The 27,964-nt window shown below is 45.7% G+C and overlaps 1 protein-coding gene across 4 annotated transcripts; it reads right to left on the bottom strand.

Moving 5' to 3' along the window:
- Positions 1 to 132: 132 nt before the first annotated feature.
- Positions 133 to 21,312, bottom strand: LOC134025724 (transcription factor SOX-13-like). 4 transcript variants are annotated; one of them, XM_062468606.1, is made up of 14 exons: positions 21,047 to 21,312; positions 9,668 to 9,881; positions 9,442 to 9,547; positions 9,267 to 9,353; positions 8,966 to 9,138; positions 8,793 to 8,861; positions 7,815 to 7,917; positions 7,065 to 7,141; positions 6,196 to 6,367; positions 5,911 to 6,047; positions 4,489 to 4,594; positions 4,197 to 4,367; positions 3,357 to 3,573; positions 133 to 2,597 (listed from the first exon to the last, which is right to left on the bottom strand). In XM_062468606.1, the coding sequence occupies exons 2-14, from the start codon at positions 9,878 to 9,880 to the stop codon at positions 2,564 to 2,566; spliced, it is 1,665 nt and encodes a 554-aa protein (XP_062324590.1). In that variant the 5' UTR covers position 9,881; positions 21,047 to 21,312; the 3' UTR covers positions 133 to 2,563. The 4 variants fall into 4 exon arrangements, with proteins under 4 accessions (XP_062324590.1, XP_062324587.1, XP_062324589.1 ...); XM_062468603.1 differs by having other exon boundaries at positions 133 to 2,701; positions 21,047 to 21,311; XM_062468605.1 differs by having other exon boundaries at positions 133 to 2,701; positions 7,815 to 7,914; positions 21,047 to 21,311.
- Positions 21,313 to 27,964: the final 6,652 nt, after the last annotated feature.

The raw sequence follows: 27,964 nt of genomic DNA, 5'->3' as shown, positions 1-27,964 counted from the left end.
CTTGGTAACCTCCACTGGGAGTCCCGAGGTGCAGAAAAGACTAATTACTGAGCTACCAGAGGGATAGTCTCACACCAATGTTATTTAAGATAAGTTACACACACACACACACACTTAAAATAACTCAGTACAATTAATACAACCAATTTATTATTTTTCAAAAACAAACCACAAAACTTGGAAAACATACAGAAAATGTACACCTTTAAATTACACAGGCTCTTATAAACAAAATAAAGTCTATCTATATTTACATCAGCAGGGGTGACAACAGGCGGCAGTTCACCTTAGGGAGTATCAAGCAGTATAAGTTCATAAACATTTCCTCTGATATACAGGCTCTGTGTGTTTCAGTACCCAGACACCAGCACCGTCTTTACAGAACACCAGCTGCCTTCCATAAGATTGCACCCAAGCTCTGCCCTAAGGACAGTTTTATATTACCCTAAAAACTGTTCTGGTAAGGATTCGGATAAGTATAGCTGATCCCAGACCGGTGCTGAAGGGGAATATTTGCCTGGGGCATTACAGCCATAGATATACTGTAATACATTATGATTAGAGCAGTAAAAAAATAAAAATACCTCCTATGTTGCCATAGTGATCATACCCTGGCAGTGACCTCTGACACCCTGACAGGTAGCAAGGTCATCAGGGCTCTACCCCGACCATCTAAAATGGCCTCCTCATTGTTTTCTCTCCTTTATATGAACTGATGAGAAGGTAAGACATGGAGTAGCAGTATGGCTGCCACTTACACACATACTGTTCTGTCAGATCATGTAGAGCGGACGAGGAGGAAGGAACACCCTTCAGACTGTTGAGATACAGCTAAACATTCACAGAGAAACAGCTGCACTCAGAACAGAGGCTCTGGGGAATTCGGATACATACATCTAATACAAGCTTAAACAAACACACACAAATGAACACTCACACAGGTACACACAGGCAAGTATGACATGTACATCGTATACCTGCAATTCAAATGAAATGGGATTGATAGACACACACGCACATACAGCATGCTAGAATAGGGGTTTGGGGTGATAAGAATCTTGAAAATTCCCATCAATTCACAATAGATCTGAACCACAGATATAAACAGTATCTAAGGTTCTGAATTGTTCCTGTCCATGTAAAGGAATCAGGAGCAAACCAATGTCTGACTATCAAGTGCAATAACTAGGAATCCACTGGTTATGAGACTGTGAGCACTTAAATGGTCTGTAGATGGTTTAAGTCCTACCTGTTCCTGCTAACTGGTGTGATACAACATTATGTTCAATCTATACAAATAAAGAAAAGGACTAGATGAGAGAGAGGCCACTCTAGACAGTACTGGGTAAGTTTCAAAGAAAGGTTTGTCTGACTGAGGGTTAACTTTAAGTGCATTTTGACAGTTTAAGAGTGCTTCAAATGGGGTTGAACTCAAATGGGGGAAAAACTCACAAAAGTTAGTTCTACCTGTAGTCCAGTAGAAAACAAAATAACATTTAACTATGAGATGTGAATTATCAACCTTTGAGCATTCAATTGATAAAAATCCTCATCACGTTCATGGCAATGTGTTGATTTCACCTCAATACTCATCGTTCAACGTATTGTGAAGCTTTACCCCATTGAAACACACTCCATAAAACGAAACAAGAGCTTCTTCCCACAAGGTCAAGCTAAAAGTGGTTAAATGTGATGAAATATACAAATGTGCCCAAGGCATTTGAATGCTAATGTGTAGAGATTTTCTACTGGACTCAATGTCATACAGTGTACTGACAACAACAGTGTGTTTTGAAATGCTGTACCCAGCTTGTACAGCAGAGGGCAGCACACTCCAACAGACCTCTGATCTCCGAGCACACATTCTGTGGCTAGTTCTCTTCATTTCTATGTGTTTGACTCCTAATATAAAGTTGAATTCCTTTTCCCTAAATTGTTGTGTATGGCCTATCTTGAAATATCCTTCTGTTAAGAAGTATAGCAAGGACAACCCAATGAAAAAAGAGTAAATTAGATACTTGCTTCTTGTTAAAATATCTGCATGCTATAGCAGAAATTCATCACACCTTAAAAATAAGGCGGTGTGTGTGTTTATGCTTTTGTGTCTGATAAAGACAGATTATGGGATTGTCAGGTGAATGTAGGCTTGTATAAATGTACAGATTTGACATGTCCTCAGTCTTACAAACCATTGCAGGCCTGCATATGGGGCATGGGATAAGATATGATGATGACTGTTAATCTCATAATACACTCAACTACCTCCATTTCAGTCAATTCAGTAATCAATACATGCCCACATGGCTATCTCTTTCTTCTTTCTCTGTTTGTCTCTCTATCTCTCTCTCTTTTCTTTCTCTTTCTCTCTACACTTCTCTACTACCAACCACTCCTTCCTCTCCCCATTTCATTTCTGTCTCCTACCCCTCTTCTTTAATCCGTCAGTAGCACCAGCTCTCCCTCGCTCCTCTCTCCTCCATCGCTCTCCTCTCCTTCACTGTATGGGGGTCTCTCCCGGTCTCTCTCTCTGGGAAGAGGAGTGGGTGTGGCCTGTCCCTCTGGTCTACGAGGGGGCGGGACTTGAGGCAGGTAATGCTCTAGCAGAGCAGGATGAAATGGCACAGTCGTCATTGATACTGACCCGCCACTTGGGTATTGGCTGTCACTGGGGGCATAGTGCATCTGCTGTGGCTCTGACTGGCTGAAAGACAGGAAACAGACATTCAAAACCTTCCTTGTCCTCATCCCTAGATGCGAGTGAACTGTATTGCAGATCAGCTTATAACACAATGACAACTCTAGTGTCTTGCAGAGTGTACTACAAGGCCCTGAGAAGCAGAAGCTACAGTTGTCTAAAAAGATGAAGGTGAGATAAAGGCTGGGGGTAGGAAGGAAACATGACTTTTAAATCTGCTGTTTGAAAAAGACAGTTCAACAGTATAGGATTCCGACCAGATTTGCACTCACGGGTGTCAATAGAGAAGAGTGCTATTCACTCTCAAGGAGAGGTTGACAACAGTGAAAACAGTATTCCCCTTCTAGTTGGTGTGTCACTGTACAGAAAGTATCTAGGATAACAATGGCATTTTTAGACAATATTCTCATGTAAAAGCACCAAGGTCAAGATATAGAGGCATGTATGTGTAGTGGTGTGTACGTGTAGTGGTGTGTGTACGTGTAGTGGTGTGTGTACGTGTAGTGGTGTGTGTACGTGTAGTGGTGTGTACGTGTAGTGGTGTGTGTACGTGTAGTGGTGTGTGTACGTGTAGTGGTGTGTGAATGTGTAGTGGTGTGTGTACGTGTAGTGGTGTGTGTACGTGTAGTGGTGTGTGTACGTGTAGTGGTGTGTGTTTTACCTGTGCGTGTACGCTCCTCTCTGTTCCTGTCGTCTGCTCTTCATCATGGCCTTGTACTCGCCCACGCGGAGTCTCCGCCCCTCCACGATGCAGGTGCGTTTGGGGCGGGGCTTGTACTTGTAGTCCGGGTAACGCTCCAGGTGCTGCCGGCTCAGACGGGCCTGCTCCTCATAGTAAGGCTGCTTCTCCTGGTTGGACATGGACTTCCACCTGGAGCCTGGCGAGGGGAGGAGGAGGACGAGGAGTGGGGGAGAAGGAGTAGAAGGAAGGGGGGGAAGGAGTGAGATTCTTTTTATCTGGGTGTTTTTGAGAATCACTCCATTGGGGAATCAGTCATTAAATTAAATCAAGTAATGAAACTATTTTAAAGCACACTTAAGTCTGAATGACTTGTGTCCCAGGTTTGTGGGAAATGTCCATGGAACTGTGGGTGGATGGAGAGAAGAAGGGGGGGAGGAAATGGCTCAAGAGGAGGGGCCAATAGCGTGAGTGATTCCCACTCTTCACAATGGAATGGAATGTAAGTGTTTGATGAGAGGAAGGGGGTGAGGGCTTTGTGTGTGTATGGGGCTGTGTGTGTATGGGGCTGTGTGTGTATGGGGCTGTGTGTGTGTATGGGGCTGTGTGTGTATGGGGCTGTGTGTGTGTATGGGTGTGTGTGTGTGTATGGGTGTGTGTGTTTATGGGTATGTATGGGGCTCCTGCCGCATGGGGAAGCAGGTGGCAGATCATGGCCTTGCATACCCCACTGAGCCAAGACTACAGCAGGTGAACCACCCGGAATAGAGACACACAAAGTGTAGAAACACACACACACACAAACATACACAGTAGACTCACCCAGAATCTTGCTGATGGAGGAGTTGTGCATGTCAGGGAAAGCCTGGAGGATTCTCCTGCGTTCGTCCTTGGCCCACACCATGAAGGCGTTCATGGGCCTCTTGATGTGGCCTGAGGAGGGGGGGCCGCGGGCCTCAGTAAAAACCCCTACCCCAGGGGCCGACAGGGGCCCTGCAGGATGAGAGCATCAGTCACAGAGAGACAACCCAAGATAAGGGACTATATCACACACAGAGGGGGGGGGGCTCTTTTTTTTGGTTGTTATTTTAACCAGGCAGTGGTAGAGGCTCACCCTCAGAATCACTGCTGAGATGGTCCTCGTTGGACCGCAGGGCCTGGCCGTCCTCTCCATGCGCTGTGTGTGGTAGCCTCACGCTGTGAGAAGCATCCTTATAGTCCTATAAAGACAGACGACCGTTAAAGAGAGACTCAAACACATGTACGGTAGGCATTTGACTACGACTGCAGTAAAAGCCCATCTAAGGAGAATGTTTAACACTGCTCGTGTTTCTGTGTGGGCGTGTGTGTGCGCGGGTGTGTGTGTGTGTGTGGGGGGGGGTTTAACAGGACTATTCATGGTATAGAAGGGAGATGCCACTCATATCAGCTGCTGTTTAAAGCAGGGCTGTAAATGCAAAGAAAGGAAAGAATAGAGAGATGAGAAAGAAAGAATGGTGTTTATGATCCTGAGGCAGAGAGTTGACGGGGAGTTGGACGAGGGAGTGCATGAGAGAAGGGGATGAGGGAAAGCGAAGGCCTCAAAAGGAGCAAACTACACACTGCCTATTTGGATGACTAGAGAGTATGATCTCCTAGGTACAGGTGAGGATCGATGAGAGGAGAAGGACCGAGTAAGAGAGAGGAGAAGTGGATCACTGTGGACAAAGAGAAATAGGGCAGGTGACACATTACAATGGTACTGTGAAACCTTTGTGGAATTGTGAGTTAGGAGCAGCTGTTAGTCGAGGACATGGCTGAGACATTCTTTTGTGTGTGTGTGCATGTGCAAGTATGTGTGTGTGTGTGTGTCTATGTGTGTGTATGTGTGTGTGTGTTCAAGGACAGGCCTAAGACATTCTGTAGAGTCTAGTGTGTAACTACCACAGTGAAATCATGACTCCCTGTAACTATAAACCTGACCCTGACCCCAGCCAAGACCCCAGTCTGTCAAGCTAAGGCTGTGTATGTGTGAGTGCGTGTGAGGGTGGATGTTGGGGGGGGATGTTTGTGAAAGACACCGAGAAAGAGAGAGAGAGAGAGAGAAAGAGAGAGAGAGAGTCAGAGAGAGTTACTAATTCAGACTGATGTCACTGTTTAGTTGTGTGTTCCATAGAATATATAGAAGCGTATAGATTATATTTGTTTGATGTACTCGTACACTGTTCAGCAATGTGATCACATGTTCTTTCATGCTAATTTACATTTAGTCATTTAGCAGACGCTCTTATCCAGAGCGACTTACAGTACAGTAAGTACAGGGACATTTCCCCGAAGCAAGTAGGGTGAAGTGCCTTGCCCAAGGACACAACGTCATTTGGTTTTCACAGCCGGGAATCGAACCAGCAACCTTCTGATTACTAGCCCGATTCCCTAACCGCTCAGCCATCTGACTCCCCTAATAAAGCCCACAGCCGTGAACTGAGAGTCAGAGGACGCAACACCTCAATATTGGTAGACCCTCTTATTAGTATGGGTGTGAAGGTTAAACTCTTACCATCCTGGCAGAGCTATCCCTCTCTCTCTCCCTCTCTCTGTCTCGCTCCCTCTCCCTCACAACCGAATCATGGCTCCTTAGTAGCTGCTGTGCATCATGGATAGCCTGGGTCACCACATCCCCCTCTCCTAGAAAACCTGGGGGTGGTAGAGGAAGGGTTTGCTGTCAAAACTAGCCTTGAACTTTCACACACCAAAACAAAACAGTGTGCACATATCTCAATAGCAGGACGAGAGATAGGGTAGATAAGGGTAGAAGTGCGTGTTTGTGTGAGAAGAGACAAACCTAGGTTGAGGGCAGGTCGCTGGGGGCTGTGAGACAGTTCTCTCTGGATGTCCCTGGATCTGTACCCCCCCTGTAGAGCCAACGAGCCCAGATCAAAGCTCTGTGGGCTGGGGGTCTTCCCCATCTCTAGACCCTTATGCTTGGAGGTCAGGTTTAGGGGCTGGCTGGTCTCCTGGGAAGATCACATACACAGAAGCAATCAATACAATATATACAGCACATTCGTGAGACTTCTCCCTCAATGATCAAAAATAACCTCGACAGAAATACACACACAGAGGACAATTCTGCATGTACATGGTGTAAGTCACACTCTCACACATCTGTGGGGGTGTAAATGAACGGTTTGTAGGGTTATGCATGACAGATTTAGGATGACAGGACATTTCTGTCACACTTATTGCCTTTCTTTGTCTGGCTCTTAAGTTGCCTTTTGTTGAATCATGCCTTTTGTTGAAAAGGTATCATGAAAGATACCTTTTACTCAATTTGAGAATCAGCAGTACAAACAGAGCATGACTACACTCCACACACACACGCATGCGCACACATGCACAAACGCCATTGTAATGGCTGGGTGTGGTGAACAGTATAAGCAAAGTTGCTCACTGTCCCAGATAGCAGAAATACTCATTGTCAGCTAGTTGGAAAGGGATTCCCCTAAGCCCCATCCATTCCTCTCTTTAGAATGGCTCACTAGTCAGACTCTCAATTCATACAGCTCAACTTGGCTCCCACTCCATGAGCAGGGCTTGGTAAAAGGACTTCAACTCTGACATCCTCTGCTTTAACTAGACATTCCTCAGGGAAGTGGTCATGGAGATAATATAGTCTTGGGACATAAAGACAATACAGTGCAACTACTATACCTGTCGGTAGGAACCACTGGTCCTCTTTGCGGGGGTGGGGTGAGGGTTGGGCAGCAGCTGCATGGGGTAGTCCACTCCTAAGACAAGAGGTGAACAGGAGTTAGTGTTTGGAACAGATCCTGAACCAGAACAACAACTGCCATTAGTCCTGCCGTTAGGGTTGAACAAGCTATCCAGTCATAATTTGCTGTAAGTATTGTTGAGGTATGAAACTAGGACAGGAGTCCGACAAGCTCCTCTGCCTCAGATCAATGCTCCTTCTCTTCTGTTTGACCCCAGTGACCTCACCTCCTAACAGAGAGGGACACCGACAGATATCTGTCCTGCCTCTTTTCACTCAAACCCCAGCAGCAATTCTCTACCATTGTGAAGCCTTATATTCACAGCCTTGAGGGCGTGGCTCATGGCTGACCTTGTGTTCTTTTACCATTTATGTCCTAGAGACTGCAAGGCCAATCATGTAACACAGTTTGAAGAGAATGAGGAGAGCTTTTCTGAATATGACGTTGTTGGTGTGTGTATGTGTGGGTTTGTGAGGGAGAGAGAAGGAGCTGAACATAGGAGGTCATCCTATTGTACCTTTCTGTCTCAGTCGCTACAGCTTTCACTAAAGTAGACCTTGAACTGATCAAGGCCAGCCCATGAATCTGCTCTAAAAGGTATCATAGTCAAGACTCATACACTCCTACTCTAGAGTCTTAACAACTGGCTAAGATGTAGGACAGTAAGGCAGTCTGGGAAATGACTCACCTGGCTTGCAGGGGATTGGCTGCAGTGGCAAGCTCATATGGGGGTCAGCGGAGACAGAGTTATGGTGGAAGGCCGGGATCATCACGTAGGGCATGTTCACCTGCTGAGGCCAGGGGAGGAAGTCACTCACACCTCATACCAACACTGTCAACATGGCACACAGTCCTGTCCCACTCCTGTCCATCCTGTCCCACTCCTGTCCATCCTGTCCCACTCCTGTCCCACTCCTGTCCCACTCCTGTCCATCCTGTTCCACTCCTGTCCATCCTGTCCCACTCCTGTCCATCCTGTTCCACTCCTGTCCATCCTGTTCCACTCCTGTCCATCCTGTCCCACTCCTGTCCCACTCCTGTCCATCCTGTTCCACTCCTGTCCATCCTGTCCCACTCCTGTCCCACTCGTGTCCATCCTGTCCCACTCCTGTCCATCCTGTCCCACTCCTGTCCCACTCCTGTCCCACTCCTGTCCCACTCCTGTCCATCCTGTCCCACTCCTGTCCCACTCGTGTCCATCCTGTCCCACTCCTGTCCATCCTGTCCCACTCCTGTCCATCCTGTCCCACTCCTGTCCCACTCCTGTCCCACTCCTGTCCATCCTGTCCCACTCCTGTCCCACTCCTGTCCCACTCCTGTCCATCCTGTCCCACTCCTGTCCCACTCCTGTCCCACTCCTGTCCCACTCCTGTCCATCCTGTCCCACTCCTGTCCCACTCCTGTCCCACTCCTGTCCATCCTGTCCCACTCCTGTCCCACTCCTGTCCATCCTGTTCCACTCCTGTCCATCCTGTCCCACTCCTGTCCCACTCGTGTCCATCCTGTCCCACTCCTGTCCATCCTGTCCCACTCCTGTCCCACTCCTGTCCCACTCCTGTCCCACTCCTGTCCATCCTGTCCCACTCCTGTCCCACTCCTGTCCCACTCCTGTCCATACTGTGGTGTCTCCAGCTTCCTGGGAGCAGCAGAGCAGAGCCGTTCTCACCTGGATCTGCTGCTGGAGCAGGTTGATCTTGTGCTGCTGTTGGATCAGCTGCTGCTGCTGTTTGGCAATCTGCAAGAGAAACACACACACACACATTAAAACTCATGAGCACATGCATACACATGCATGACAAGACAGGCGCACACACACACACACAGAGAGCCCTCCAGTACCTGCTCCTGCTGCTGCCGGGCCAGCTCCATCTGCTGCTGCTGTTTCTCCAGGAGCAGGGCAGCCATGTTCCTCTGCTCTGAGTGAGCTCCGAGCAGCTGCTCCCTCAGGCCGCTCAGCTGGTTGATCATCAGCAGGAGCTGCAGCTCCTTCTCGGCCAGGGACTCTGGGGTTCCTGACACGCACACGCACACACAGGAGAAATGACTACTGTTAGATCATACAGCCACACCGAGAAAACAGCAGAAAGACAAACAGCGGGCAGGCAGGCAGGCATGAAGGGAAGGTGTGAGGGGAGTTTACCTTTTAGTTGTCCACGACCTAGAGAGCTTTTGTCCAGAAGTTTCTCCCTCCACTCTGCACTCAGCAGCTTCTCAATGGTGGGCATCACTGTCAACAGCAAACAGGAAGTAAGTACCACAGGGTCTGAATGTATGTGTGTGTGTGTGTGTGGGTCTGAGTGAGTGAGTGTTCATACCCTCGCTGACGGCTGGGTGTCCCTCTGGTCGGGTGTAGCCCCTGGTGCCTGCCTTGCCTCCCAGTGGGCTCTGGCGAGGAGGCAGCTCCTTCCCTGGGGAGTCCTCCTAGCAGGTCACAGAAAGGGAGGGAAGGGGGCCTTAGCACAATCCTTCTATCACGGACAGAACAAACATCTACACACCTTTAAGTATGAAATGGGAGAAAATGGCAGAAATTGGACTTACTGAGGGTGAACATGATAGAGGGGGGGTCAGCTGGCGAGCGACTGGCTGATGTCCTGACCAATCGGACACAGGAGAGGACTTTTGGGGTTCCGTCCTGGTGATAGCCCCGCCCACTTCTCCAGACTCCTCCTCCTCGAGCTTCACTCCGATGCCCACCATGCTAACATCACCGTTTGCATGGAGATGCAGCGCTGGGGGGCTAGGCTCAACCATTCTAGGAAGAGAGAAAGAGAACAATTGGGGGGGGGGGGGGGGGGTACAGGGGTTAGATAAGTAAACAAGTGTTGTACAGTTTTCATAAATGTACACCGATTTCTTTCGAGTGACCGCAAACTTACACACACACACAGATCAGCAATCATCTTTATCTGCCTGTCGCTGTAGTCATTTGATAAGCCTCGGTGGGTTTATGTTTGTTTACGTGTGACTTGTCTGTGTGTGAATACTACTTTGCATAGGGAACAGAGAAGATACCGTTCACAAACCGACACAGGCAAGCACACACACACCTGTGTCTGAGTGGATGACAGTGTGACGGAGACACACGGAGAAAAAGACAGAGACAACAGACCAAACGCTGCAGAGACACAGAGACGACAGGTTGAGGGAGTACGGCTGCACCATGGTGAACTGTCACACTACTTCAGCTGGGGGTTTTCCCACTTCTATTGCAGGCGGAAAGAACAACACGGCAGACAGCAGAACAAAACAAACAGAACACACAGGGCGAAAAGTGCACATATATATAAAGAGGGAGAAAAAAGCCATTGTTAGACAGGGGGAACAAAGGAAGCCGGGACAATGGGGGAGAGACGGACAAAAGCAGCGGGCCGCAGGAAACAGCCAGGATAACAATGCCAGCGGAATGTGCCGACCGACTCGGGAACACAGGGAAAAATGCAGAGCGCCACCACTTTGCTGAGCGCATAATGATTAGAGTTCCTCCCCCCTGTTCACATTATGTCTCTCTACACAAAGCCACCTGCCTGCTAGGGTCCAAGGCTCTAAACCTGAGTGTGTGTGTGTGTGTGTTTGTGGGTGTGCGTGTTAGGGAGATCCTTAAAAAAGAAAAGAGATGAAATATGAATTGGTTCACACACCTGAATCCCATATAATGACACCTGCTCCTGTACCCTAACTGGGAAGACGGCAGAACAGACCAGTGTGGGCTTGTTTGAAGACAGAACTTGGGAGTTTAAGTCAAACATACAATGTCTGGAAAGACATAAAAGGCTGGTAAAAGAGGAGATGTACGGAGCGGACTGTAAATTTAGCCAACTATCTTTTTCCTTTCCTTGCCTTTAGTGCTGAGACACTTCAGTTGTTGTGTTGTGGGATGTCTTGGATGGGAAGTTATTCCTGTTGTTCCTAACCCTGTTCACGCTTCCCAAACAGCTCGGCTTATAGGGCTACCACAGGTGGGTCGAGGGAGTTTATGTGTGTGAGCAAGTGTGTTTGTGCTTGCGCGCGCGTGTGTGTAGTGTGTGTGTGTTTTCGTCAATGCAGAGGCATGCATAGAATCTCTGTGACCCAAAGGACTGCTGACAGCTTGGAATGCATCAAGGTGTGTGTAATTGTGTATATGTTGTTTGTATGTGTGTGTGCTCTCAAAGTGTCAAGTCTGTAACATTCAACTGGTTTAAAAAGTGCCATAGTATCTTACCATAGACAATTGGGAAAGCCTATCAGCTTACTCCAAATCTCATCTAGATAAAAGCAATCTTACCCTATCTACAACCAACTTCATCCGTGTGTGTGTACGTGTGTGTGTATGTGTGTGTGGACTCAAACTGTGATTTGAATAGGTTTCCTTTTCAAGGCTGTTATCTGTTAGCTCACACTAAAACTGCATAATGCAACAACAGTCCAAACAATCAGTACCTTCACAGATGACCCATAGACTGTCACCGGGCAGAATAAGGCACGACAGGTCTGCTATGACTGGAAGAAGGAAGGATGAGAGCGGATGGAGAGCTCTGCTCAGCACTGAGATAAGATCAGTGCCTTTTTGAGTTGCAGCACCTCTGAAATCGTACACTTACACACAAAAGCGTCCGTTATCCATGTTGTATAACCTAATATTTTATCCCCTTTGGGGGCATTGGTACTGCAAATGACCTTTGCTGTTCTTCGACAACTGAGAAGTCTGTTTGAACGATGATGTAGCATCTCTGCCAGTTAAGAGTGGCAGGAGATAGAGCATTATATCTAAAAAGAGAGTGGTACTGACAAAATAGTCAAACAGCCATCTGCCTGGGCCCAAGGCTGACAGCTGTAATGACTACGCTTTACAGGGCCCTGCCCCTGACACAGGCACACAAAGAAATCCAACCAGTCAGATCAACATAAAGAGACTTTGAGCAGTAAAATTGACCTGACCTGCCACTAGTTCATATCGTTTTCTAAACCATCCACATAACTGTAGACTTTCTATAATTGTCTGTCAAGCCCCTAGGTAGCAAACGTAGAGCCAATCCAGCACCAGAGCACTTAGCTACCCTCTTTTCCACATTACTCTAACAATCGAACAACCTAAAAGGTCTTAAACACACCTGCGGCATTCATGTTGTAACACATGTTGTTGTTAAAACTTATGTGTAGGGCTCAGTAATATTTGCTCAGCAATGTTGAACAATGCAGTGTGACTTGCCAGGCAAGATGTATGCCCAAAGGGATGCTCAGCCATCATGCCTATAACACCACAGCCCGACTGAAACACTGTGTTTTCCTCTGAAACAAACAGGTGCAAGTTTCACTACGCAATTCTACAAGCTTGATGAACCAGGCTCCATGTCTGTTCTTGGGTCCATTGCAGAACCCAGGTCCTGGCTGCACTGACCTGGGAGGAGATGTGGAGGTTCTGGAAATCCACCTGTGGTCCCACCACAACGCAGAGCTGCTGGAACACGCCATCCTCTTCTCTTCTCTCTTTTCTAGTCTGTCACTCCTTCTCTGTCTCTCTCTTTCTATCTCTCTTTCTCTCTGTGTGTCTCTCTAAGATCCTCCAGTGGTCATGGCGATACAAAGAGGTCTTTTAACCAGATCCAACAACAGGAACATTTGCATAATGCCTTATGTTGCCGCGGGTGACCCTCACTAGAACATAAAAGACCAAACAATTCCAGCCACAGATGTAAAACTGCATGTTCTACTATCAGTGTTTGACACAGGTGTGATATCCCACAGGTAGATGGGAAAAGAGCTCCAAGCTTCACACACAGAGTGCATTATTCTCTCCAAACACCTGATGGACAGGTGACAGAGTCTGTTAACTGCAGCATTCCATACACCTCAAAGCCAGTTCACAGATTTCAGAGATATGAGGACACACGGAAGAAAGTAAAGTATGACAGAAAAAACTGACAATGTATTGACTGTTACAATGACATGGAAAAAGTAACATCATTCAATATTCTAAACATGATAACAGTCAGATCAGCAAAACTAGTATACAACGCTCCATCAACAGTGGCTGTGGATGTGAGACTGTTCCTCTCTGAGTCCCTGCTGGGTTTATAGGCCTAAGTCATCGCAGGGTATGTGTGAGGTATTTACTACACTAAGCTTATAGTGAGAGGAGAGCTCAACACAGTCATGCATCTGTCTGTCATAACCTTTAGATTAATGTGGCAGCCGTGTGTGTGTGTGTGTGTGTGTGTGTGTGTGTCTGTGTCTATATGTGATATACCACAAGCTCTGACATCTTGGTGGGGCTTGGAGAGAGAAGTGCCTATAGCCTTATAGAACGTACCAAGCATGTGCCAAGTAACATTAACCATATCTATCTCACACACACACACACACACATATACACACACTACACAGGTATAACCTACACGGCTACTTGCTGACCCACACAAGAGGAACACACACACCTGTTCTAAATGAGTAGGGTCTGAAGCTGACTGTGTCTCATTAGAGAACAAGCTCTCAGGATAAGATCCAGAAGCTCTCCTCTACTTTATGCTGCCTCTGTTCTCTTGGCCTTTTGATGTCAAGAGTTTTGAACATGGGGGCTGCACATTGGCTAGAAAAGACACACTCAAATCTCCAAACACCCAACATGTTCATGTATGAATTCTTAAAAGTGACCAGATCAGAAACACACTCACACGTGTGCGAGCTCACACACACACACACACACACACACACACACACACACACAGTGTAGAGTTCCAACTCCTGATAAGGTGTTGAATAAGTGTTGTTGTTCTGCGTGGTCGTTGGTCAGTTCATCACACAAAGAGCAGTGTTAGAAGCTCAGGCCCAGTGATAGAGCGATACACAGAACACAAAGACTCAATTTTCCCTTTTTTCCGTGTGGAGTGCCGGGACAGCCCCCAGGATCCACCCTCTCACGCCACCCCCTCAACAAGCCTCCAGACTACACACACACACACACACATACAAACACACACACACACACACACACACATACAAACACACACACAGATATACAAACACATCTACTCTCAGTGAAACAATTAGTAAACTATTGGTAATAGGAAGGGATTAAAAGACACATGCTGAAACATACTTTGCACGTTTATATATCTCCACTTTCCCATCTCACTCTCTCTTTTGGACTCCTTTTCTCAGATGTTCTTTGGAGGCTTTCTAAATAAGATGTATAAATAGGCTGATGACACAACCATTCCCTTAACAAAAAGAGAAAAGAGGAGAAAGAGGAGAAAGAGGAGAAAGAGGAGAAAGGGGCTCTGGCTTTGGCGCAGCGGCTCCTTTCTTCTTCTGCTTTTCAGAAACGCAGGTTAAAAAGCAGCCTCTTTCTTTTCATCCCTCTCTCACATCCCTCTCTCTCTCCATCTCTGAAACAGGCCTTGTATTGTGGCGGCGAGCGAAAGGCTACTGTGGCATTTATCAGAGGAGAGGGGGAGGAGGGAAGGAGGACAAAACACACTCCCAATAAAGAGATAGAACAAGAGAGGGGGAAGAAAGGATGTGTATGAAGGCCCCTTTTTCTCAGAAAGCCCCTTCCACCCCCTGCTCCTTCAGGCTACCTCAGACAAAGGGGGGCAGACACACACAATGTGCTCCCTCCTTTAGCCCTGGCACACTTTATATCCCAGACCCATTCATGGCTTCAGCTTGAGAGCATCCACGTGTGCTCTGAGTATATGTGCATGAGTGTGTATGTGTATATGTTTGTGAGTGAGTTAGTGAGTGTGTGTGTGTGTGTATGTGTGTTGGTGTGTGTGTGTGTGTGAGTGAGAGTGAGTGAGTGCCCATGTTGGGTGGAGGGGTCTCTGTTTGCTGAGGACCTTATAGACTGAGGGGCCACGGCACTAAGGTGTTGCTATGGTTACGCCTTAGAGCAGCAAGGAGCACAACAGGTGATTTTAAAGAAGGCTAGCTGGTCTCAGAATTGAGAACAGCGGGAGGATACTGTGTGTATGTGTGTGTGTGTGTGTGTGTGTGTGTGTGTGTGTGTGTACGTGTGTGTGTGTATGTATGTGTTGGGGTAGGTGGGTCAGTGGGGTAAACTTTAACAGGCCACAAAGTTACAAATGTATTTGGATTGGTTAAGGTTAAAAGTGTGTGTGTGTTTGTGTGCGTGCACGCGTGCGTGTGTTAACAAGAAACATTTAACAGGAGATCATGCCCAAAGCAGGCTCACTGGACACCCCGTCATGGTGTTTTACACAACAACCCACATATTTAGAACCTAAAGACATGCACACACACACACACACTGTGACTCAGCCTCAGCCTGAAAGTCACAACTATATCTTTGAAGGTAGCAAAATCTACTATAACCTGATGTTGGACTGCTACTGAAGTTGTCCAGATGAGTAAGCAGGTCCACACCAACGGGTGATGGAGTGATGTCAGTCAATCAGCCAGATGAGTAAGACCAGTAAAACAGGTACTTCTCCTTAAACTGGGTAAATACCTGAGTGCCGAAGCTTAGTCAAATATGGGTCAAATATAGACATATACATTCACAACTGAACTGTGCAAACAAAAGAGAGACAGAGAAAGATAGAGAGAGAACAAGAGAAAGAGAAGCCCACAAAGCAGTGCCAACAAGTTACTGATAACATGTTGGCTTCCTCTGATGCCATTTAACCAGGTTAGGGAACTAGAACTCAGATAAACTGAAGGGTTATACCTCACATATCTGCCCAGCCCTGTCCAACCATGCCCTGTCTACAGTGTTAGAGTATTTTAAATTCATAGAGTAGAACAGAGATCATGAGATATGAAATTCTTTTCAGACATGTTTCCTGGTAGATTTACATGCTTTGCTCCTCGTTATTTAAATGGCGGTACTAAAGAGAGAGAGATATGTTCATGAATGAATGAACCTGTATACACACTGACTCACCTCACGGCCCTGTACATGTATGCTCACAAGCACCATCACACCTATAGACAAACCTGCCACTGTTCAGCAAGCTGTGCTTACAATTTATTTTGATTTAGTCAAGAACTTTTAACGTATACATTACACCCAATTAGAAATATGGAGTGACACACATAGTGATTATTGTCTTGTAGCTGTCACAGATTTGAACAAAGATGCAAAGCAAGTCAGTAGACTTCTGTAGCAGATATGTCTCAGAACATCTGCAAATGACCACGCACACACAAATGCACCCACAAACATGCTGTAGGTACTGTAGGCACAAGGAATGAACAAAAAGGTGACAAATGACCTGTTGTTTAACAGTGCACAGTTATCCAACCAGGTGGAAATGCATGTAAATAAACCAGGAAATATCCCTCTATTTATTTGTGTGAAGGCAATGTAGCATGGTCAATGGCCTGGTTGTGAATTATCTTCACGTGTCAGGGTAAAATAAACAAATCAGGACATTGAATATTTCTGACAACAAGAGCCCCAGTCACCACAGACACCTGTGTATGAGTCCCATTTCACCATGTGGTTCCAACAATGCAAATGAACAGAGAATAGTAGTTTTTGGTAGACTGTATTCCTCCATGTATTTGCATTTGGGTATTTGTCACGAGACCTTTTTTTTATTTTTTTTATCCTAAGTCATGAGACTTACTCTGAAAATGGAAGTTATTTATTAATTTGTGGGATCATTTATTTATGGGATTAGGCCCTTGAGTCAGCCATCTTCATGAGAATATTTACCTGGTAGAGAGGCAGTCTAACAAGAATTGCCACACTTACAACAACCCAAAAAAGATTGTACTCGAATCCTGTGTCAAAAATGTTGAGGTTTGATCAAGTGTAGCACCAGATTCAACATTATTCGACAGACAGTGCTGCAGAGACAATGATGATAACTTCTGTCATAAGTTTTAAACATGATACTTCTTTTTTGAGAGATGAATGCCTTCAACATGGCTAACACCTTGTAAGCGCCTTGCTATAATTTACACAGTACACACATGTATATGTATGTTCTACAGTACACACATGTATATGTATGTCAGTCACATGTATATGTATGGGAGTCAGGTGGCTGAGCGGTTCGATTCCCGGCTGTGCCAAATGACGTTGTGTCCTTGGGCAAGGCACTTCACCCTACTTGCCTCGGGGAGAATGTCCCTGTACTTACTGTAAGTCGCTCTGCATAAGAGCGTCTGCTAAATGACTAAATCTAAATCTATGTTCTACAGTATATTTGAGATATTTTCTGTTTGATTGAATATTTCAAACACCTCATGTATGATTATTGGCATCATTCAAAGTATTGTGCGCAAACAAAAACAAATCCCCCAAATAAAAGATTCACCTTCAATTCTATTCAGAGTTGTTCTTTGAAACACACCTCAGTCCTGTATGAGCTTGCATTCAGACACTGCACCGCACCTCATGGCCTTCCTTTCCAACCCCCCCCCCCCCACACACACACACACACACACACACACCCATGCATGCACACAACCACACACAGTGAAGAAAAAGTCCAGACTGTCTTATTCTAAAGGGGATTAAAACCAGTTTAGCTGTCGCATGAGAAAGGCAGGCCAGCATTCACATACACTTCCGTTCTTTCTTGTTCAGACTGATTTATTACCATGAGGTAAATACTACATTATAGCAGAACACGCAACAAGCTTAAGACTACATGTTATTCAATAAACAGTTATGCTACATCTTATGTTTAAGTTAAAAGCACAGTACAGGACTAGGTGGAGCTAAAGGTCATTCAAATAGAGATGTGTTAAGATAAGTTACAACAAATGTCCCTTTTACTCATAAAAAAAGGAATATACTAATAAAATGAATTAAATCAAATAAAAATTGTATTGATCTCTTTCAAATCTGCAATTACTAAACTAATACCAAATAATGTATGGGACTGATGCACAAGTGCAAGCTAAACAGTTCCCCAAAGGTCAAAGATTACGCTTCCATATATAAAATGGCATCTGCAACACTACAAAAGTACAAATTGAAAATCATCTCAACAGATGAATTGTGTGAAAACATCTTACTTTATATCCATATATGCTGCTACACTGTTCATGATGAAATACAAGTAAACAGACTAGCCTTACCTTGAGTGGAGAGTACGAACAGCTGTGGATGTGTGGATAGAGAAGAGCTGCCTGTGTTCACTCTCAGCTCTGTCAACTGCCTGCATCTCCACTGACGCTTCTCTACTGCCTGGATCTCCACTGACTGACTGTTTGTCTACTTCCTGTGTTTTCACTGACTGTTTTGACTGCCTGTGTCTCCCTGTCCTCTGTCTCCACTACCTGTGTCTCAACTGTCTCATCTTTTTCACTGAATTGAGCTTAGTCCACAACACGGAGACTTTCATGTGGTTTTCTCCTGATTAATACACGTGTGTGCATGTGTGGAGCTTGATTCATTCGCTTTGTATGACGCTGGTTCAGATCACAAACCAGTGAGTGCTTCTCCAGGTTCCGACACACACGTCACACGTTAACACCGCACATCCCTCTCTGTCTCACCAGACGCTTGCAGACACCGCACATCAAACTCTGCGTGTTTTCAAACGTGGTTTCTCTGGAGTAACGTATTGTATTAACATCTTCTACCAATTACGGCTTTTCCTCTGTGGTCTGTCTTTCTCACAACTGAAAAAACAGGCTCCCTTTGCTCATATAACTCTTATACTGGGCCTGAAGTCTCGGATCAAGCAGGCGAACTGTAGGAGGCAACGCACTGTTCCAATGAACTAGATGGTCTTCACTCAATACATCACAGACAGAGGAACGCATACATGACATTGTTCTCGGGATTCCAAAAAACTGATTGGTTACGAGCTTGATACTGACTTTTTTGTAACTAGCTGATCCACACAGCACTATATCAACCGCCTTTTTGTTTGATTGTTATGACCTCAAGCTGTGTCCCTATGGAAGTCTGGGCTATTGAACATACACATACACACACACTTCTAGCTCCATTGTGCTGTGCCTCTCCAGACCCCCGGTTCAATAGGACACAGAGAACAATGCGCACTACCGTATACGAGGTCAGAGGAAGAGAGGGAAACCTTTGTCTGTTCTGCTGCCCTTATGGAGATGTCTGATGTATAGGAAACAATACACACAAACAAATGAGTGCGCGCACACACACACATCAAGGGCCTGTTAGCACTGCCCTTGATTGATACAAAAGTGAACCAATTGGAACAGAAATAAACAAGATTAGCTTTGACACGTACGATTGTGCACTGAGGGATTGTGGAGGAAGTTAGATCTGGTATGATGTACTAATCACAGGGTATCATATTATAGCACACTCTCATAGAAGGGTAAGTTGCCAGTCAACAGTCCCTAACAGAAAAAGAATGTGTCGCTAAACTAAATTAGGACAGAACAGACTGTAGAGACAGAGAGTGCATCCAGGTCACCTTTCTCTCAGCATGAACCCACTCACCTACATTCCATGCTTGAATGGGATGGTGGGGAGGGGGGTGGGGGGGGGCAAGGGTGAAATGTCAACCTGTGTACATATGTGTGTCTGCCTGTGTGTGTGATAAGTGGCAGGTGAGCCTGTTCCAACTAGTTGACAGAAGAAATAGAGAATGACAACTGAGAGGTGTGAACAGAGTCCGCCCTGCTGCATGCACACACACTCAAACACAGAACCAGCGCCCTACACTGGAAACCAATGAGAGACCAACACCGAAAAACTGTTTTTCTTAGACATATTTCTGCATAACATACACATACAAAAACATTCACACCCACAGAGAGAGAGAGAGAGAGAGAGAGAGAGAGAGAGAGAGAGAGAGAGAGAGAGAGAGAGAGAGAGAGAGACACACACTGTGAAGTCTTTACTCTGGGAAAAAAAACACTGGGAACACAGTTGAAAGACAGAGAACAACTAAGAAACGAGAAAAGGAATGAGAGAGAGAGAAAGAGAGAATAAAGCGAGAGAAGGGAAGAGAAAAGAGATCGACAGAGAGAAAGGTCAGGGACTCCCTGCTGACTGACAGCTTTGTGTGCAGGCCAGTCACTGTAAAGACAACACACACATACACACTCATGTGCACATGGGCGCAGGCGCACACAGACACACACACACACACACACACACAGGTATCCAAACTTCCCAAAATAACCATACATTAACACCAAGAGACACACTTTGACACACCACATGACATGTCATCTCTAACACAACCTGTGTATACATACATGACCCATGGAGACATCATCTTGTCAGCCTCCATGCATCTATAAATCAGCCCTCAACTGTCTACATTTACATAACAACAGCTAATAACTGCCTACATATCTGACCTATGGAGGTGAAATTGTCTGTTTTCCATTAAGTTTCCAATGTGTGCAGGTCTACTCAAATTTGTTATGCACTCAAAGTCCTTTACACTGACTTTTTTGGGTGTCATTAACAGTGTAAGAGAACAGAGAACATAATATAAAGTAACTTGGCAAACATTAACACCCCAAGCTGTTCTCGAGAAAGTAGCTAATATATTCTAATTTGCATTTGTCAACAAGGTAAAACATCAGTTTCAGCTTGAGGTGCCAGCGGATGCGATGCTGTCAAGGCAAGCACTGTCAGTGACAATGTGTTTTGAATGTGTCATTGAGATCCCAAAGGTAGCACGCCAAGATGGATCAGCCAGGCGGATATGAATATATTGTTCAGTCATCAGTCAACATACACTACAGCAGTGGGTCACAGTAAAACTATATCGTGTGCTTAACGAAATTTTGAGAGCACGGACTAGGCTACACAACGGCAACGCGTGATATGATCCCGCAACAGTCCCGTTCTGCTAGTGTTGGAGCACAAAAGTTGATGCACTTTGGACAGTTAATTAAATTGTCTGTCATTGAATTAGTCTATTTATTTGCGTTCATTTATACATCAACACAATTACAATTGACAGCTTGCCTCAGTAACATACTGTTGGGGGGCTCCACTTTACTCACCACTCTTGGTCTTGGAGCGCACGGGCTTTCCAAACTTCCGTCCGTCCGATGTTTTTCCAAGCGGCAATGGTTTACCGCATGCAAATCAAGGTGGATAATAAATAGATCGGTCACTCTACTTTATGTCGGCTTGTCCTCGGCTTAGATGGAATGTACGGTACTGCTGTAGACACGGCTATGTAGCTGTCGTTACTGTCAGATGCGGGTCCAACCTCTCCCTGTTCTCCCGATGACTTTCTGGTGTTTTGTTTCCAACATTCACGCTCTCTGCCGCTCACCTCCCACTTAAAGGGAGAGGACTCATTTTGCTTCCGCCAGGGAGCTCTTGGGAGAGACGGGATTACGAGATGGGCATTGATCAATAAAGTTTAGACCACAGAAAAATGCTTTTCTCCACATTTTGACACGATATCTATATTTTCAATAAATTAACCCTTCCCACAATTCCTAACACAAAAAAATGTAAACTCAAAAATACTTTTTTCTTTATCAATTGATCTGCATTTCCGATGTTTACAAGTCTGTCAGTAAGGTATAGGCCTCATTTTAATTATATTTTTAGCTAAACATTTCTATTTGTCAGCCTGTCCAGATTGTCTGTCAGTCTCAGAGGGCCTGTAGTCAGAGCTGCTGTGAACATCGATGTTTTGACAGGTTCTCCCCATCCCCAGAAAAAAAAAAGTTAGAACCCAAAAGAGAGGTCCATTCCAGTGAAAGAGAGAGAGAGAGAAGGTCAGAATACAGAGAGAGAGAGAGAGACTGATGGGAATGAGAGAGAAGCTAATATGACAAGGGAGAAATAGCCACATGTCTCAATCAGGAGGGAGGGATAGAGAGAGGTCATAGAACTGTATGGGGAGCAAAAGAGAAAAAGAGTCCGGGAAAGAGACAGAAAGAGAAACGGAGAGAGAGACAGACCGAGAGAAACGGAGAGGGAGAGAAAGACCAACTGAGAGCACTGGGAGCTGATGTGCCATTTCTAATCCCCCCTGTTCTGGCTTTGTGCTGTGGCCCAGCAGGAAGTGGGAGCTGGGCAGACAACAATTAACAAAAGAGCTGTGAAGAATACAATTAGCCATCAATGGCCAACCAGGGGCCTTTGTGCCTGTCACCATGGAGACGGCACAACACCACCATTCCGGGATTACAGAACCCTTTCTCCACTTCTCCTTTTTGCTCCCTCTGCCTTCTCTTTTACTGTCTCTCTCTCCTTTTCATCTGGCTCTTTTCTCCTCCCTCCTTTTGACTTATTCGTCTTTGTCCTCTCATTTCTTTATCCTCTGTAGTTTGGGTTTTCCCCCTCTTTCCTCTTCTCGCTGTCTGTGTCTCTCAGACGGCTGATGCCTGGGAGACAGTTTGGCCTGACCATGTTCCGGTACTTCTGCCTTTTGCTTCTCAAGCTATGCACCTTTGTCGGCCAGGCTGAAACAAGCTGGGCCAAGCAATGCCATGCTGAGCTGAGCTGAGCCGGGCCATGCAGGGCTGCTGGGTCAAATTGTTGGGCAGGGCTGGGCCAGGTTGTTAGGGCCACTTCAAAGTGACTGTTATGCCCTCATCAACAGAGGGCAACTCTAGGCCTGGAGGGGCATTCAGTGTTCACTCATTTGTCAGAGCCCAGCATGAACACAAATCAACCTGCATTCAATGTCAGAAAGACAACTTGTCATAAGTGTTGATGTGTTTGCCTCCACGCCTCAACCACGCAAGATCGAAGCTAAGCTGCATTTGATTACCACACTCTCTTCCTGTAAACCAGCTTTTTTTCTTCACGTTCCTTTCCTGAGGTGGGCTGCCCCCTGCCCCCTCCACTGATGCTGTAGATCAGTATCAACCCACACGCCTGCTTTTTTCCCTAAGTCAGTCATTAGATGACAATCTAGCACCTGCCTGTCACTCGCTCTCACACACTCTTGCACAGGTTGGACCACAGAAGGGGTTATAGTGAACACCGCACACACACACACACACACACACACACAATCTGCTCTGCAGTGGGAAATCAAAGCCTTATAGCTAATGAAGGCAAGCCATGGGTCTTAAGATATTAGCAGTTGCATCACACACATTCATTCATACACTCTAGTCTACAGCTAACACATGGATGGAATGGTGGTGGTTCCAAAGGAAGAAACACTGCATACACTGATGAACTCTTACAGATAAAAGGAACTGTGGAGAAACTCCATTATGATATTCTGCTTAGCTGACACAATGTTTGATGGCAAAGCCGAGCGATAAGGCACATTTGCCTATGTGTGCATTTAGACAAACCAAGGTGTGTTCCACAACATGCAAGATTCAGGTTGGGGGGGGACGGAACAGACACGGATACAGACACCAACACGACTCGACCGCATGGGAGAACAGAGCTGCGAAAATGATAAAGTGTGTACATGTGTGATTGTGTGTTTGTGTTTTTAATACGCGATAAGAAACGCTCACGATGTTTCTGAGAAGCAGCGGGACCGCAGCGCTCCATGTTCCGACCTCACATCCGCAGCAGCAGAACAACTCATCTGCCATCAGACACACGTTGCAATGTCCCCTTTTCACAAGCATCCTAATAGAACCGTGTAAGCCGCAAATGCCTGACTTGACTGATGGCTGCTGCAAATGCATCTGCACTATTCACCAGTATCGCTTTCGAGGCGTCTAATTGCAGAGAGAATGAAATCAAACGAACGAGTTCAAGGACAAACTCTGTACACAACTCAAACGGAAGTTCCACTGAAATTCATGGATGAACGTTGTATATTTCTTCCAACAGACGTTTCACATCGTGCGTGTCATTGCATGCAGTTTCCGGCCATCAGAGCAAACCGTGGGGCACATTATGGCCAGGGTGTAAAGATGGATCCAGAGGAGCTTACAGATCGAACTCTGAGGTCTGACACTGTTTCTGCTGGGGTAAAACATGTGGTAGAACAACTGGTCTGATGGCATCAGTACACTGAAAGTGTACAGTGGATCTGGTGTTAAGGTCAAGGAAAGGTTTTTGCCTGTATTTCTCATTCTCTTTCAGTCTATACCTCTTCCCTTCTTCTCTCTCTACTTTTCTTTCCCTCAGTCTCTATGTCTGACATCCAGTCCTTGTAGTCCAGCCACTCTACTCATGGAAAGAAAATAGCAGGCAACATAAAGGGCCTGCTCTCTTTCCACTTGCACACACACACACGTGCACACACACGGAGGGAACGGGCTCTCGGCAGGGGCGAGGGAGGTTGGGGAGGGAGGTTGAGGAGGGAGTGGGGGGGCACTGCACTGCCCCACACAAAGGCAGCCCTGAAATAGCCCCCTCATACAATGAGACCTGCCACTCTGTCTATGAGATAATGTCTAATTGAAAACACTGCAGCCATTGTGCTCCTGTCACCGGTTCTATTGTCCAGATAGCCCCCCCCCCCACCTCTCTTTTTCCATTGACGCGGCACGATTGTTCCCTGCCATTGTAGCACCCGCACCCTACTCTTTCTCTTTCTCTCTCTCTCCCTCATCCTCTCCCTCTCTCCCTCTCTCCGTATTGTTATAATTTCATTACTCGTTTGTTTTTTGTTCCGCTTCTCCTTTCGCTCCCCTGCAGATCTTTTGTTCAACACATTTAGGCACTTCATTTGGAGCCACCACCACTGTGTGCGTGCGTGCGTGTGTGTGTATTAGCGGGTGTCAGTTTCATGAATAGATAAAACAGGAAGCAAAATAATCTGTATAGATAAAGTGTCCCCCTTCCAGTAGCATCAGTGTTTTAATACACACACAACTCTTAACGAGAAACTTGTTTGGGGAATGTACCATTGCCTTTTATGCATCACCTTTATGAAAAGAGTTTTAATGAAACATTCATGCATTTGTGGATTAGACACAATGTCCTCTATGACACAGAGAGAGATTCCCAATGTGTAACAATGCACATGTTCAGTCAGGTCAGTGTACAATGGGGAACAATAGGCAACATGACCTGGGTTGGTGACTTCCTGGTTTCAGTAACCTCAGCAGAGCCCTCCAGTGATGCTGGGACGTTGGTGTGGTGGGGTCACTCCCGATGCCTGTTCACCCCTGGAACAGGTCTGGCCTCAACACCCTGTCACTGTACATCAGATCCTATGTGTTACAGCCAATGACTCACACAATGAAAAATGCCGCAACATTTCCTCATTTTCACAAACGCTCCTTTCAAACAAAAACCCCTTATCGGACCTGCGTATTATCCGTAGTGTTAATTGTGTGTGTGGGGGGGCGGGGGGGGGGGGAATAAGTGCATTGTGCATCATGACGGCTCTGTGAAAACAAGATAAGAGCTACGTGAGCGGGTCCAAACCCATGTCAATTCAATAGATTGTTCAATAGAGAAAGTGTGAAAAAGTTACTGGCTGGCAGACAGGATTTGCCTGGAATTCCCTTACTATGTTCCCGTCTTCTTGGTTTGTTTCTTGCCGAGCATGCATGACAATATGCTCAACTGTGCTGTCCTTCAGAGGTCAGAGGTCAAAAGTACAGATCTGCTGAATGGTTACAATCTCTCACACACACATGCATTCATAGACACACACACACACACATTCAATGAAGAATAAACATGGTCTCCTTAGTTGCCAGTTTTTGCTGACAACATTCTGCTTGTAGCAACCACACACAGTAAGCAGTATTTGCATTACCACAGTTTATCACACTGCATCTGCTACTCAGTGCTACTCAGGGAAAGCCGATAGCAACCACGTCTCATTTATTTGAATGTATGATTAGGAGCAGCATGCGACCTAATCATGCGACACAACTTAATTTCCATTACAAGTACACTAGTACTTGTCTGAATCTAGTCTGAAAGGTGTCATCTCGGCTACCAAGAGCTTTTGCAGGTGTGAAACTGTGCTCATGGAAATCGAGCGTCCTGCCTAAAGAACTTAATAAAACATTTGGGGACTGGCTTATTGCTGATGAGTCGACAACATCAGTTTTAAATTACTTTCTTGTCCCTTCTTTTTCACAAGTTAGAGCGATACATCACAACCACAGCAGAAACACTAAAACAAGACAGACTCAAATGTCCAAGGAAAACACCTGCAGTATTATTTAAAAACTGTTTCTGCAAAGTTAAATAAACCACCACATTCTGTGTTGGGTGATGTGGCCAGGTCATCACACCAAGGGAAACCAGCAGTACCAACATCCAGTCAAATATAGAATACAGTACTGAAAGAGTCAGAACAGGAGGGACAAGTTGGGGAGCTAGTGAGAGATTAGAAAAACAATGTTCTGTATCTGCATCTATGCCATTTACAGTTTGGAATTCTCTTTAGAGATCACATTGTGGTGGTATCGACACATCAGTCTGCTGGCTTCTAAAGAAACATAGATATACTTTTTTAAACAACAACAACCAAGTTTGTTTGACATACATAGACATGCCATGAATACCACACAGACAGGAATAGGAGGTAGTCAGAAACCAGGCTGTCCGGCTGGCTCTGACAGACCCAGGGAGGCAGAACCTAGGGGTCAGGTGAGGGTCCATCAGCTGGTGTCAGGTGAGGATTGGCAGGTGGGGGTAAGAAACTCCTTCCTGGGGGTGGTGGTAGAGGATGTACAGGGAGACATGGGACACGAGTAAGGAAATGGGGGTTGGCCTACTGGCCAGGCCTTCACATCCTGTCTCTGTGTCTATGTGTGTGACAGAAAAAGGTTGACTCTCTTCGCGAGCATTCTAGTTTTGTCAACCTATTAACACAAGCATGGGCAGACTCACAGCTTCTTAAACTAAACATGTTTACAGGTGATATTCATCTTTAACTTCCAGAATAACCTCAAATACATCCATCTTACATTAAGGGTTGGTTCAGCCTCAAAAGTGGGCCTTCGGAGGTGCCGACGTCTGCAACGTCTCACTGCTCTCAGCCTTCCTTAAGAATGTGAGCAGGCGTGTGGCATTGAGAGTCAGCAGCCCATTCCTCCTCTCATAGCACAAAGAAAAGCATCTGGCACTTGACAACGATGTCTGATGAGCGATGCATGCTACCACAAGCTGTGGCACCCCTTCCTTTTAAGATGAGGCCCAGGGCTCCTGCCCTGAAAGACGACACCTCCGCCTGCGCAGCCTGGGCTCCTTGCTTCTTTGCTTTCCCCCACTTGCGGACTCCCGTCTGTCCTCGGTTGCTAATTTCCATCACACTTCCTCTGCAGACAGACGGACAGGGCTGTGTTGTATGTTATTAATACTATTGTTAACTGCAAACTCAAGGCTGGCCCCTTTTGACTCAGCTCATCGTGTTACAGGTATATTGTACACAACAGTGAAATTGCCATTCCTGCTTTATTTAATACCCTGGCCTCTATTAATACCATTAGGAATATTTTGACCACTTATGGTATGATCGTGGGTAAATTGTTGGGTAATACTCCCATTGAAAAACTCCTCTTTCAATTGTTTTAATCCCAGAGTTTGGAATCTGATTGAAGTCATGTTGAAAATAAGTTTTTTATTTCTCAACTTCCTCATAACATTTTCCACAGATGAGACACTCGAGTCAGACATGCTTCCCTTGTGACTCTCATTCTTAAATCCAGGACTCCATCTACCTTTTCCTCCAAATACTACAGTTAGTAACATTACCCTGTAACATACACCCTCTGGTGGCCAAACCATGTACTTCCATTCTGCAAACCGGCAAATTTTCAAGAAACCCAGTGTAAGCATAGATTGTAAACTCTTGAGAAAGACAATAGTTTGTTTTGGACTTGCTGAATCATTCGTTTTTGTTATGGTCACTGACTACACCCTTTTTAATCCAAATTTCCCCAGGGAATTAAGACTTAAATTTGAAGAGTTGAGAAAGAAAACATATTTACTCGCATTATTTAATTGGTAAAAACAAAATAGTTCTGATGTGTGACCCCTTCCATTAAATTAAAATAATGTAACACCTG

Source organism: Osmerus eperlanus, chromosome 1 (genome assembly GCF_963692335.1).
Source record: "Osmerus eperlanus chromosome 1, fOsmEpe2.1, whole genome shotgun sequence".
In the NCBI taxonomy this organism is placed as follows: Eukaryota; Metazoa; Chordata; class Actinopteri; order Osmeriformes; family Osmeridae; genus Osmerus; species Osmerus eperlanus.
This window is presented reverse-complemented; position numbering and strand designations above follow the sequence as displayed.

Excerpts from the sequence above, each read along its gene's own strand:
- LOC134025724 (XM_062468603.1), bottom strand. The coding sequence starts at position 9,880 with ATGGTTGAGCCTAGCCCCCCAGCGCTGCATCTCCATGCAAACGGTGAT. Across the intron at positions 9,354-9,441 it reads ACACCCAGCCGTCAGCGAGG|TGATGCCCACCATTGAGAAG; the intron begins GTATGAACACTC and ends TGCTGTTGACAG. Across the intron at positions 3,574-4,196 it reads CTCCATCAGCAAGATTCTGG|GCTCCAGGTGGAAGTCCATG; the intron begins GTGAGTCTACTG and ends TCCCCTCGCCAG.